This window comes from Centruroides sculpturatus, unplaced genomic scaffold, assembly GCF_000671375.1.
Source record: "Centruroides sculpturatus isolate CEXI.00-Female unplaced genomic scaffold, Cexi_2.0 scaffold1360, whole genome shotgun sequence".
Taxonomy (NCBI): Eukaryota; Metazoa; Arthropoda; class Arachnida; order Scorpiones; family Buthidae; genus Centruroides; species Centruroides sculpturatus.
In genome coordinates this window covers 92260-104651 of record NW_019385513.1, presented here as the reverse complement: position 1 = coordinate 104651, position 12392 = coordinate 92260, and the positions used below count along the sequence as shown (strand labels likewise).

The following is a 12392-nucleotide window of genomic DNA, read 5'->3' as shown; positions in this document are numbered from 1 at the left end:
AACTCTGATAATATTTAAGTAAACACTATACTGATAATGGACGGATTTACTTATACTGTTATACTGTGGTCTCTAACTTGTAAGCCAAAAACACTAAGAACTCAAAAACTATTGTAAAATATAATAAATAAACAAATAAATAATAATTGTCATTCGAGGCCCTTAAGCCATAGCTTGTACTGTACGTAAATCCGACATTGGATTTGATACAGATTTCCACTTGACTCAATGAAACAATTGAAGCTGCACGAGCTACACCAAATCATATTGCTTATTTAAGTAGAAGCCGCCATATTTTAAATGATGATAGATAAAAGTTTCCCAACAATAGTAACAATGTATTTAATGTGTTTCCATTTAACAAAAGAAATTTACTGTTTTTTTTTATTAGAAAATTGATATTAAATTCCTTTATAAATAATTAAATATACAGTATATACAGCATTTCCTCGAATAAACCTCGGGGAATAAAGGCGCTGTTAATAATAAAAATTCTAACAATGAGTTGCTTAACTTTTCCGGCGACATTTGATGGCGCCATCTGTTATGATATTTTATTTTAAACTTTTTATATTTTTTACTATTATAAAATGGCAAAAAAATTAATTTTGATGGCAGGGATGGTTTTATAAAAAAATTTAAATGCTAATAACGAGTAAAATCTTCATTAAGTCCGACCCTACTGGAGATACACACGAGTCCCTTTATCTCCCCACCCCTCGATCTTTAACCACCAAAATTTAATAGTATCGATCCCCTAAAATACAAATCTCCCGGAAAAGTTTCAGAAATTTTCGGCAAAAAGCACAGGAGTTATTAAGTTTCAAACAGGGTGAAAAAAATCGAGCCCCCCACACACTGACATTGATATTACTGATTAGTGTGTGTCACTAATCAGTAATATCAATTGGACGTAAATATTGGTTGTGTAAATGCATTGTAGTGATGTAAGTGTACTGTAGTTTAGTGATGAGTAGGGCCACGCCCACCATATACAATCTCGAAAAAATACCCAAAAATATATAATTTAATCAGTAATATCATTTGTAAACGATATTTTAGATGTACGGTATATGTCTAAATGCATTGTGATGGCATATGAATGAAGAGGGGGGAAAATCTCCAACATTTCAAAAAAATTATTTTCCCTAATCAGATGTATTTGAGGTTTAATGATAAGTTAATTGTTTTTGTTTTTGTAATGTAATAAGTTTTTGTTTAATGATAAGTTAATTGTTAATTGTAATGATAAGTTAATAGATGTTTATATACAGTATTTTGTTCTATAGTCGGAAAGACCCGAACTGGTATTTCTAGTTTAATTAAGTTTGATTTTTAACGAGCTTTAGTGCGTTTGTTTTCTTAAGTTTTATCTTGCAATATTTTTAAAAATCTCTTTTAATTTTAATAAAAGATATCTAAAAATCCAAATAATAATTATTTGGATTTTTCAATGTATTAGAAATACAAATCTGTAATTGACATTATCATTTTATTATAATTAACAAATATCTTATTCCGATTCAAAGTTCAAAGTTGATAAATTTGCGGACGACTTCAAAATATATTTTCCCAGATTTAAAGTACTGTACTCGTATAATAAATATTAGCGGAGAAGCAAATTATATCTTTTGAGCAAGTCGTGTGTAAATAAACTTTTAAACGCTAATAATCGGATTCGCTTGTGTACAAGCCCATAAATATCATATTCCTACATTCCTATACATTCCTATAAATCTCATGGGTCAGAATTTCTTTGCTATAGCAACGTACTTTTTTCGTTTTCTGTTTAGTGCCATTATGCAACCCCAATTAACCTGATATTCATAACGAAGGACATTCGAACTTAACCTAACCAGTGATAAGACGAGAATAAACAATATATAATTAGTTTGTATACATTAGTATTTATTATTTTAGTACCTAGTCTACTCGCGGTTATGGAATTTGTTGGCACTCGGCAGGCTTTTAAAGCCTGCAATTCCGTAAGAAAAAATATTTACAGCCCGTAGGTTGCTCATCATTGGCTTAGGATCCATCAGTTTTACGTTATAGCACTGTGTGGTTATAGCTTAGGGCCATAATAATAAGTCTAACAAGTCTCACTGTGGGCTTGGCAAAGCCCGTGACAGCTAAGATTAAAAAAAGCCCTCTTAGTGCCCACCTAAGAGGGCCTGGCTACTCGTAGGCTGCCATCTTGACTACTCGGCCACAACTGAAAGATTAAAAATGGACGTGAGGTTATCCGAAAATCTTAAATTCTAAAATTCCTAACGAACAAAATTTTAAAACTGTAAAAGGGGAAATTCCCGAATTACATTTGAAGAAAAATGCTTTTTTCTTCAAATGTAATTCGATTTTTCTTCAGAGTGAAGAAAAATCGAAGGTCGAAGGATGAGAGGTGTTTGAGAAATTCAAATACATGAAAGTTTGGAAAGAAATAATCAAAGAGAAATGATTTTTAATCTTAGAAAAAAATTGGATGGAAGGATTGAGATTTCATAGAAATTATTAACATCAAATTACAAATTTTTGGACGAGATAATTGATATGGAAGAACTTGGCATGGAATCGTTCTCCGTTTTTGATACAACTCGGATATTCAAGGAACCGTCGAAAAATGCCAGTGCCATAGAATTTCTACACATACCGTTTATAGAATACCCTGCATTGAAAAATCTGCACAAAGATCCTACGTACAAAACTAATTTTCGTCGACTCGATAATATCTTCCCTGACAATTCTAACAATCCCAATATACTAGAATTTGCTGAAATCGCGAATCGCTTATTGGGAAAGAAAAAATATGCACTATCTTCTCATTCTTCAGATTAAGTTTATGGAATTACGGAATTATTTAAAATTATTTGAAGCATGGTTTTTCTTCAGTCTTTCTACTCTGTAGTTGGCCTACTAAAACGGTTTTTTTTTTTTATCACCGAAGTCTATAATGAGGGCAGCCGGGTGGCGAGGGACGGATCCTGGTGAAAATTCCCGGGGTTTCTCGCGCGGATTCGATCTCAAGTCCTCCGGATGATTTTGATTCCTTTATCCGCCTCTGTCATCCAACATGAAAAATTCATAAATTCATTTTAAAAGATTAAAATGTTGTGCCTTCTTTCCTAGTTACATTGAGTATTGAAAGCATTTCAATGCTGGCAACTTTCAATAAAGCCGAAAAAGTAATAAATTATTTTTTCCGGGATATTTAGGGCTTAATCTTCTCATTTCTCTGGATTTATAGCGCCATTATTAAGTCCTCCCGTTGTTTTGATTACTTATTATTATTTTTTGATATATTAGAAAAGACAATTGTAATGTACACTGAATGGCCAATTTATTATGACCGCCTACAAAATTTACGCAAATCAGCTATAATGGCGCACTATTGTCATCAAAGGATGAGACTGATATAAAAAAGGGATTTCTGGATGATTGTACAGACAGTTGTAGGGAGTTGCGTATGAAGATATGGGTAAAAGACATGTTTCAACAGACTTCAGACATGGAATGATTGTGTGCGGCTAGAAGCAGTGGAGCGAGTACAGGTAACCCCCGTATAACACGGCACTTCTATAGCACGGATTCACTCTAACACGGTTCGAGAATTGGTACCATCCCCCGTATAACACGGCACTTCTATAGCACGGATTCACTCTAACACGGTTCGAGAATTGATAAAACCCTCGTACAACAAAAAATGTAATAACAGTTCACGAAAATTATTATTTTCGTGAACTATTAGTACTTAAGTATGTAAATTTTCTTTTCCCGCCTTCTGTCGATGCACGTAGTCCTTCTCGAAACTTGTTTCAATGTTGCCAGATCTCGACGCTTCTGATTTTGGTGTTGCCAGATGTTTTTCCCTTATTCCATACTTGCTTTATTCTTCATAAGTGCTTAGCACCATATAAGGAAATTTATAAAGATCTTTTAACTAGAAGCAAGCAATCTAAAATTACATACTTTTCGCAAAAGGTAAAGCATAGATCTGAAGATAATGAAGAAAAATGCTCAGAGGATAAGGATAACTTGCCAAAAAGAAAACGCTCTCGATTAATAGTGCTTTTAGTGATGACGAAGAAAACATTGTTTAATTTATATTAATATGTATCACTTAAGAAAATTTTAATAAAGATATTTATCTTAATTATGAAAATATAATAGCATGTTTTTTAATTTTTGGAACCTAACCCTCCTTTTCGTACTAGTTCTTTGTTTCGTAATACACGGATTTGCATAACACGGCAATTTTTTGGAACGTAACTACCGTGTTATACGCGGGTTACCTGTATAAACAAAACTGTTTCGCTTATGCAGTGTTCGAGAGAGGCTGTTGTTGTTGTGTACGAAGAGTGGACTACAAAACAAAAAATCTAGCAACGAGTTGCGTAACTTTCCCCGACTTTTATGAGATTTTATTTTAAAAATACCATTTATATTATTAATCAAAATAAATGTCTAAAATTATATGTGGTGCCATCTATTACGAGATTTTGTTATAAAATCTTTATACAGGTTATATTTTTAATTATTATAAAATAGCAGGACAGTTTTGAGGGGAAAGATGAGTTTTATAAAACACTAAATGTCAAGTAAAATCTTCATTAAGTCTGAACCCTCGCGAGATATCTCTATCTCTCCATTCACTTGATCTTTCACAACCAAAATTTAATAGCATCAATGCCCCTTATATACAAGCTACCGTGCCAAATTTCCTTTCTTTATTTTCACCCCGTCCTGAGATATTAAGCGAAATAGACGCCAAAACACACACATACACACATATACATATCCACAGAGTATTTTGCCCTTTTTTTACTTTTTTGGGGTTCAGGGGGTCTCAAAACGTGGAGATTTGGAATTTTGAAAGATTTGGTCATTCAAAAAAAAGAAAAAAAATTTAACTGAGGAATAAATTTTTTAATGGATCTATGTGTCCCAGATAGCCCATATCAAGCCTGTCCCTAACCATTATACACTTTTACTTTAAGTGTTGGCCTATAATGGGCCTGCAAAAACAGTCCTCCTTAACGAAGTGGTAAAAGCTAAAAAATAAATAAAACCCGTTTAGTTTTGAATGTTGTCGTCAATATTTCTGTATGAAGGTGGGTCGTCTCATTACAGACCAGAAAGCAGCTTTCATTTTCGAGCGAAATTTTCGCAGAAAATTAAATACAAATCTTAAAATGACTTCAAATGAAATTCGTAATTATTTTATTTTATAAATTAAAATATCGAGTAAATTTTGAGCATTTTTTAAAAAATATAAAACGACGAACAGCATAACTTCAATGGTTGTTGTTGTTGAATTTAGCTTTATATCACTCGAAAAATTTGTGTAAAATCTGAAAACTGTTTAGGATCAGACGATCTATTTCTTGTAAATTGTCGTAAACGAGTGACAACTTCGAAGAATGGCAAAACTCTTCAAATAACGACATTTCTTGGAATAGGCAATACACAAATAAAACCGCATATTCAAGTCTTTGGCTCTTTTCAATCTTCAATTTATCCAATGCGTTCAGAAAATACGTCATCCGATCATTTGGATGTCGTAAAGTAGACAATAAATTTATTTCTTCCTCTAGATTTTTCTTCATTTCTTCTTTTAATTTATTCATCCCGATCATCCATTCCTTCTCCGTAATTTTTCCACGAGTTGCAACGAAGTATTTCCAATTTTCAAGAGTGGTAACGACCATTTTAGAATCTTCTAAAAGCTTCAAGTCTTTGCACATCTGATTCATTCCCATAAAATCGATATTTTCTGGATGTCTGCTAGAAGCGTATTTATTGAACAATTCCATGCAATCTCTATAGAAGTCTTTCTTCTGATCGTTACGAGAACCAATTAAATCGATAAACGCCACAAAAAATCGCTGAAATGACGAATATTTTTCGAAATTCAATTTGTGTAAAGTATTCATTATGAAAATATAAAGCTTTAAAAGATTATTGTAAAACAATAAGAAATGCAAAGAAGTAAACTTAATTGCTAATCACAGGCGTATTGTATCGCAATAATTTAAAATATTCCTTTATTTCTTAGAAAATAAATTTATTCTTTTTTTAAATATAATGAAATTTAAAATGTTATATAAAATTTTTAAGTAAGATTCGAAAAATAATCTCAATAATTTTTTCTGAAAAAAATATTTTACGAAGAGTGGCAACACTTATAAAAATATTCAAAACGACGATATAACGGACGTAAATATGTACAAATATTTAATTGTATTTAAATATATCTATGCAATTTATATAGATAAAAAGCTTTTTAACTGTATTCTAAGAACTCGAATTTAATATCCTTCTTAATTAAACCGACAACCTTGTTACTATAACATCAAGCATAAAGAGTCTTTTAGAAAGCGAATACAGTATTTATATGGTGTTACTTTACAATAACTGCTACTCATTATCAAGAAAAGACTTCGATTCATCTAAAAATCATATTTCCCTTTAACTGATTTATATATACTTTACTTCAACCGAGAAAACGAGGGAAAATATTCTTAACCTGCCAATGCTATTACCTTTTTTAATAAATTAACGTAAATAATAACGACAACGTTTAAAAAAAGACCAATAAACCAATCAAGAGTAAAATTAGAAATAAAATTTGAAATCGACCAATAGCAAGCGATATCGTAAAATTTTTAAAAGTTTAAATCTTTAATTAGCCAATCAAACTTTGTAATTTTCTATTTATTAATTATTCATTCTTTCTTAAAACTAACGATTTTTTTTCCTTCTTCTTCTTTATTAAATATATAACTTAAATTTCTTAATGTTTGAAACGAATCAATATTTCACATTTTTGTTCGAACGGAACAAGTATAAATATATATAAAAGCTCCAATAAGAGAAGAAGAATCGGGTAGTAGCAGCCGTTAAAACGTTTGCGATTGGTCGATTTCCTTCATTCGTTGGAAGGTTGTTGGACCGACGACATAAAGGATTACTTTACTGTTACAGAAAGAAGCTTATTTGTTAAAGGAGGGATGTTGGCATATTTGTTAAACACGTGAAAACGAACGAGCGTTTTCCCAGTAAGTAAACCAGACTTTAATGTTAATTAATCTACAAAAATTTACAAATTAATCATCATTTTAACGCTAGAAAAATTAATAATTAAATTTAATAAAGAAAAAAATTTATTTTTAAACTATAGGAAAAATTCGCATTTTAATCAGCGCTTGGAAGAACAAATGTAGATTTTTCATCGCATAATCTTATATAGAAAAATAAAGTAGAATGAATATTGAGTAAACACCCGTTAAAATTGATTTTCCATCTTTTGCTTAGTCAATATTTACTTAAACATTTTTTTTTCCCATCTTACAGAATATCCTACTAATTATAGGTTTAACGATGTTGGAATATAATAAACGTTTGCAATTTATCTTGCTTTTCTGCTTTAAGTTTGCTTGCTCTTCTAAATTACATCATCATCTAAACCAGGTAAGTCGATCGACTTTCGGTTAAATTAATCACTCGACTTTAAAAAAAAAAAGAAAGTTGCAATTCATTCTGCCGAGTCGTTAACTGACTTAATGACGTCGGCGAAGTACTTTCAAAAGTTTAAAATCTTATCGTTCAATTAGGATTTCAACTTAGAAGAAGATATCAGCGGGGATATTTACGAGGGAGAAATAACGGAGAGGGGTGAACTGAAAACGGGAGAAAGTCCATTAGCGTTTAGTCAGGAGACTTTAGAAAGATTAGCTTTAAATCCCGATATCGAAGTTAATATAGAAGTTGTAAATGAAAATAATTGGCACGATAAAGAAGACGTGACTAATGATTATAGAAGCGCGGAAACTCCATTTTTGGATTATAGCGGAGAAGCTGAATTAGGTAAAGTCATTTCACATTTTACAACAGAATATATCGATTCTTTTCGTGAAAAAATTATTTCAATTCTGATTTACTTAATTAAAATATAATAAAACAATTCGTTAAGCCGGGTGCACAGTACCTGTATACCTGCGGATGACACGACTCAATTTTTTCCCCATTCCACACGTTCACGTATACCGGTACGTATGTATCTGGCTTTAGTCTTTAATCCTTTATTTTATTTCAATTTAATAACATTTTTCCAAAAAATACGACAGAATAAATCTATCAGAAAATATAACAAATGCACATAAACAGTTCAAAAATCAAAAAAAATTTTAATCAATAAATATTTAATACAGTACTTTAACGTTTATTGATGTGTGTCAAAAAATACAGTAAGTCACGACAAATTCTCTCTTTCTCTCTAAAATTAAAAAAGAAACTCCAGCAACGAGTTGTTTAACTTTTCCGGCAAAATTTAAACTGCGCCTGTGGCGCCATCTATTACGATATTTTATTTTAAAAAGCTTTTATGTTTTTAAGTATTATAAAATGGCAAAAAGGTTAATTTTAGTGTAGGGATAGGTTTTATAAAACATTGTAAATGCTAATAACGAGTAAAATCGTCATTAATTAAGTCCTAACCTACTCGATACACACACCCCATTATCTTCCCACTCCATCGACCTTTAACCACCAAAATTTAATAGCATCGATTCCCCTAATAAACGAAAATCCCTGCAAAATTTCAGAAATTTTCGACAAAAAGCACAGGAGTTATTAAGCTTCAAACAGAGTGAATAAAGTCTTGTCCCCACACTAACATCCATACATACAGAAAACCCGAATTTGTTTGCATTTCTCGATATTTCAAGGTGTCCTGAGCACAAAAATGTAAAAATCTTGGGTTATCATTTTTTGAGCGATCGCCATACTTTTTCTCTGTTATATACGTATAATAGCCGGGGGAAAATTCACTCTAATTTAACTAATTCTTTCTATTTTAATTTATATTGTATTTGCCAATTTAGTAAAAACAACACTTAATTATTTACTTTTCACAAAAAACATTTTGTAAAAAGTTGCATTAATAAAGTATTATTATTTCTGTTACAGTAACAGAACTACCCGAAAAGTTTCGTACGGAAAAACCACCGAAAAATCATCACAATTCGAGAACGAGCAGCGAACATTCGGGTGAGTAGACTTAAATTGTTTAACCATAAATTTCCAGTGTTAACATTAAGATTCATTTGTACAGATGACGATCCCTGCGATACTTGGATCAACTGCAGGAACGAATTTCTTCAATTGTACCTTCGACAATTAAAATACCTGCCGAAATGTCCGTGTTTATATCCGGCGGATATTCTGTATAACGACAAGATATGGGACGTCACCACTTCAAAATACAACAGGTGGAGAGATGCGAGTGGAGATTCGGAAAAGTTATTCGTGTACAAACCCGGAGCGGTTTATTGTATCCGTTCTGTAGTAACCAGCGGGAAGACGGGTTTAGCCGCTCAACACTGTTGTTACGACCAAAATAGGAAGCTGTTAACGAGAGGGAAAGGAGCCGGAACTCCGAATTTAGTCAGTCCCGACGTATCCAAGCTTTTACATTACGAAGTGGACATTAAACCGTGGATCGTATGTAAAGGAGATTGGACTAGGTATGGACTTTAATCGTTTTTAATGGAGATTTACGTACTAATCGATTTTTTTTTCAGATATAATCGAGCACGTCCGCCGGATAATCGAATGAACTGTACGGAAAATCCGGACGACGAAGAGTACTCGATACAAGCGAAGAGAGCCAAGCACTATTAGCGCCATCTATCGATCGGCGGCGTAATTATAATATTTTTTTTCTGGACTTTTGTGTAATTTATTTATTTTCAAATTGAAAATCGCCGGGAAGTGCGATCTGTTTCTCTCAAAAAATATATCTGTACAGAGAAATTTATTAATTCTTGTTTAAAATAAACATTTTAAAATATTTTTTCGAGTCGATTTTCACGTATTTCCTTTCTGTTTTCCGAGACTAAATTTATTTAGTAAATAAATAAAAAAAAATAAAAAAAATGGAGTCTGGATCGGGACCGGGATTATTCTAAGTGTAAGATAAGAAGTGCGCAGAATCGGAAAACATCGATCAGCAACTGCAGCAGCATCGGGATCGGCGCCGCCTATCAAGGACGACTTTTCTGGTACGCTCGAAACTCTAACCAATCTGATATTTTGTTATTTTGTTTAAAATCGGACTTAGCAATATCGGAGCCATAGTGTTGGGAGAATCTCGTCACCGTGGCAAGATTGCCACCATCCCTACTACGAGCAGCAACATGAATACGGGAGGCGGAGGAGCGGGAGGGGGGATGATGATAGGAGGGATGCAAGGAGAAGGAGGCGAAATACGTTTCCTGGGAGAGCAAAACAAAACCAAGATATACAAAAGCAAAAAATACAGGAAAATCATTCGTTTAATGACAGTTATGGGTTACGTTTTTTCCGTTTCCTTAGCCGCCATCGTTTTGTCTCTGTATTACGTTCTGTTGTGGGATCCCGATATGAAGACTCCCAATCAGACTGCCACTTCTTCGCCCCCCTGTGCTGCCACTCAGAACGACAGAACGACATCCGATTTGAATCTGACACCTGCCACAGCCTCTACTCCTGCTGCCGCTAGTGCAAACTCCAAGGATACAAGTGCGGAATTTGGAAATTCCTCTTCGGATGATTGGTCAAATAACGGGACATCCGGATCTTCCGAAGTATACGCTTAACCAGATGGGTGAGTACGCTACTTCCTTATTTGGAGTTGTTTGCATTCGTCCACTTTGTTTACATTATTCGTTTTCTATCCGTTTGCCATTACGTGAATAAGCTTGCTTGCTTTTATATATATATCAACTTTCTCTAATTAATTGCTTCTATTTTCTTTTTTATATAATTGTTTTCCTCTCCATGCATTCGTGTTATACAGGAAAGTGTTGCGTAAATAAGAATTTTCCTTCATTTATTAGCTAAAATCATCAGTTTACCAAAAATAACCCAACAGAATAAGACTTAACGTTTTATAAACAATTCTTTCTTGGAAACATTCCAAATTGCAAACATCTTAATTCTGTTATATCCATTAGAAAGATTGGAAACACTTCTTAAATATTTATATTTTCTCTTAAAACAAAAGAGTGTAACTAGTTTTAATATTTTTTGAAATATTTTACTGTAACTATTCTTTTAGGAAACTTTTGAATGTGCAAGAAAACCGAAGTGAAGTAATGTATTTATTAGCTCTGCGGAAGACAGTACTTCACGGCTCTAGAAAGCATGAAGCTTCTATACTTAAGCTACAATGTAGGAGCCAAGTTGTGCCAAAACTTACGAGTCCGCACATGGATTCTATTGTAGATTAATTTAAGTCTAATGTAAGCTAATTTTGCAAATACCCAACTATGGAAATGTCCTTCTAATTTTACTCGGTTCTTGTAAAATTCCCAAGAGAGTGGCGAACTGTGGAGATGAATTATTATTTGTGAATAAATATTACAATATAATTTTCACACATTTGTCATTCCATAAGATTTTTTTATATATGTTATAAAATATTTTACTATGTTTAACTGTGCTCAATTGCTTTCTCTCATGTGGTTTTATATAATGAATGTTAATATTGAAAGCCACTGCCTTAAAAAAGTGTAATTTTAAAAATATTAATAATTAGGTGTTTGAAACAGAAAAGAAAACAGATTAAAAATTAATTAATCAATTGTTATAATTTGAAAACAATCATTATAAAATTACAATTTTCCTAGTAAAAAATAAATTATTTATGCAATTTATATATTAAAATTTACAAAAATTATTGTAATTCTTAAAATTATAATAAAATGCTTTTAAATATTGAAAAAATTAAAATTACTTACAAGTTAATAATAAAATATTTTTACCTTGCTTGATTATTACAAATTTCACTATTATCTACAAAAAATAGCTTCAAAATAATAGTTCTCAGCATAATTAAATTTCCATTGTATGCTTTATTTATTGTTGATAAAATTTCCTGCTAAATAGTAAAGTAGCATATTATTATTATTATTTTTAATTTCAGAAATGTATTTATACATTACTTCTTATTGAAAGCATTAATTCAAAGTATATTTGCCTACAGTAACAATGCAATGTGTATAAATGAATGTATTTTAATGTAAGGTAGGGTTTCTCAAACTGTTATGATCTAAGCGATTTAAATATTAGTAGATACATGTGTTTAATTTAATTAGAATTAACATAATCTAAATCAGCCTTTATAATAGGAACAGTAGATCAGTGAATTCTAAACAAATTATTACTGTAACCATATGCATTGTATAAATATGTCTTTCAAACCACTCTTGATGTTTTGTAGATAGAAGCATCCCTTCAGGAGTCACGCGTCATCATAAAGTTTGAGAATTCTTGACCAAAAATAATCAATGTTTATGTGTAAAGTAGTCAATGTGCCATAGTTTTATTAAAAAAAAGCTTCATCGGTGTTAAAC

At 31.9% G+C, this 12392-nt stretch overlaps 1 protein-coding gene across 3 annotated transcripts; it reads left to right on the top strand.

Moving 5' to 3' along the window:
* The first annotated feature begins 6175 nt into the window (after window positions 1-6175).
* On the top strand, window positions 6176-9850 carry LOC111639696 (isthmin-1-like). 3 transcript variants are annotated; one of them, XM_023385616.1, is made up of 8 exons: window positions 6176-6213; window positions 6982-7055; window positions 7178-7271; window positions 7351-7467; window positions 7611-7863; window positions 8965-9045; window positions 9110-9521; window positions 9579-9850. In XM_023385616.1, exons 4-8 carry the CDS (start codon window positions 7378-7380, stop codon window positions 9676-9678), a joined length of 936 nt encoding a protein of 311 aa, XP_023241384.1. In that variant the 5' UTR covers window positions 6176-6213; window positions 6982-7055; window positions 7178-7271; window positions 7351-7377; the 3' UTR covers window positions 9679-9850. The 3 variants fall into 3 exon arrangements, with proteins under 3 accessions (XP_023241384.1, XP_023241385.1, XP_023241383.1); XM_023385617.1 differs by having other exon boundaries at window positions 6204-6221; XM_023385615.1 differs by lacking the exons at window positions 6176-6213; window positions 7178-7271 and having other exon boundaries at window positions 6772-7055.
* The last annotated feature ends 2542 nt before the right edge of the window (window positions 9851-12392 follow it).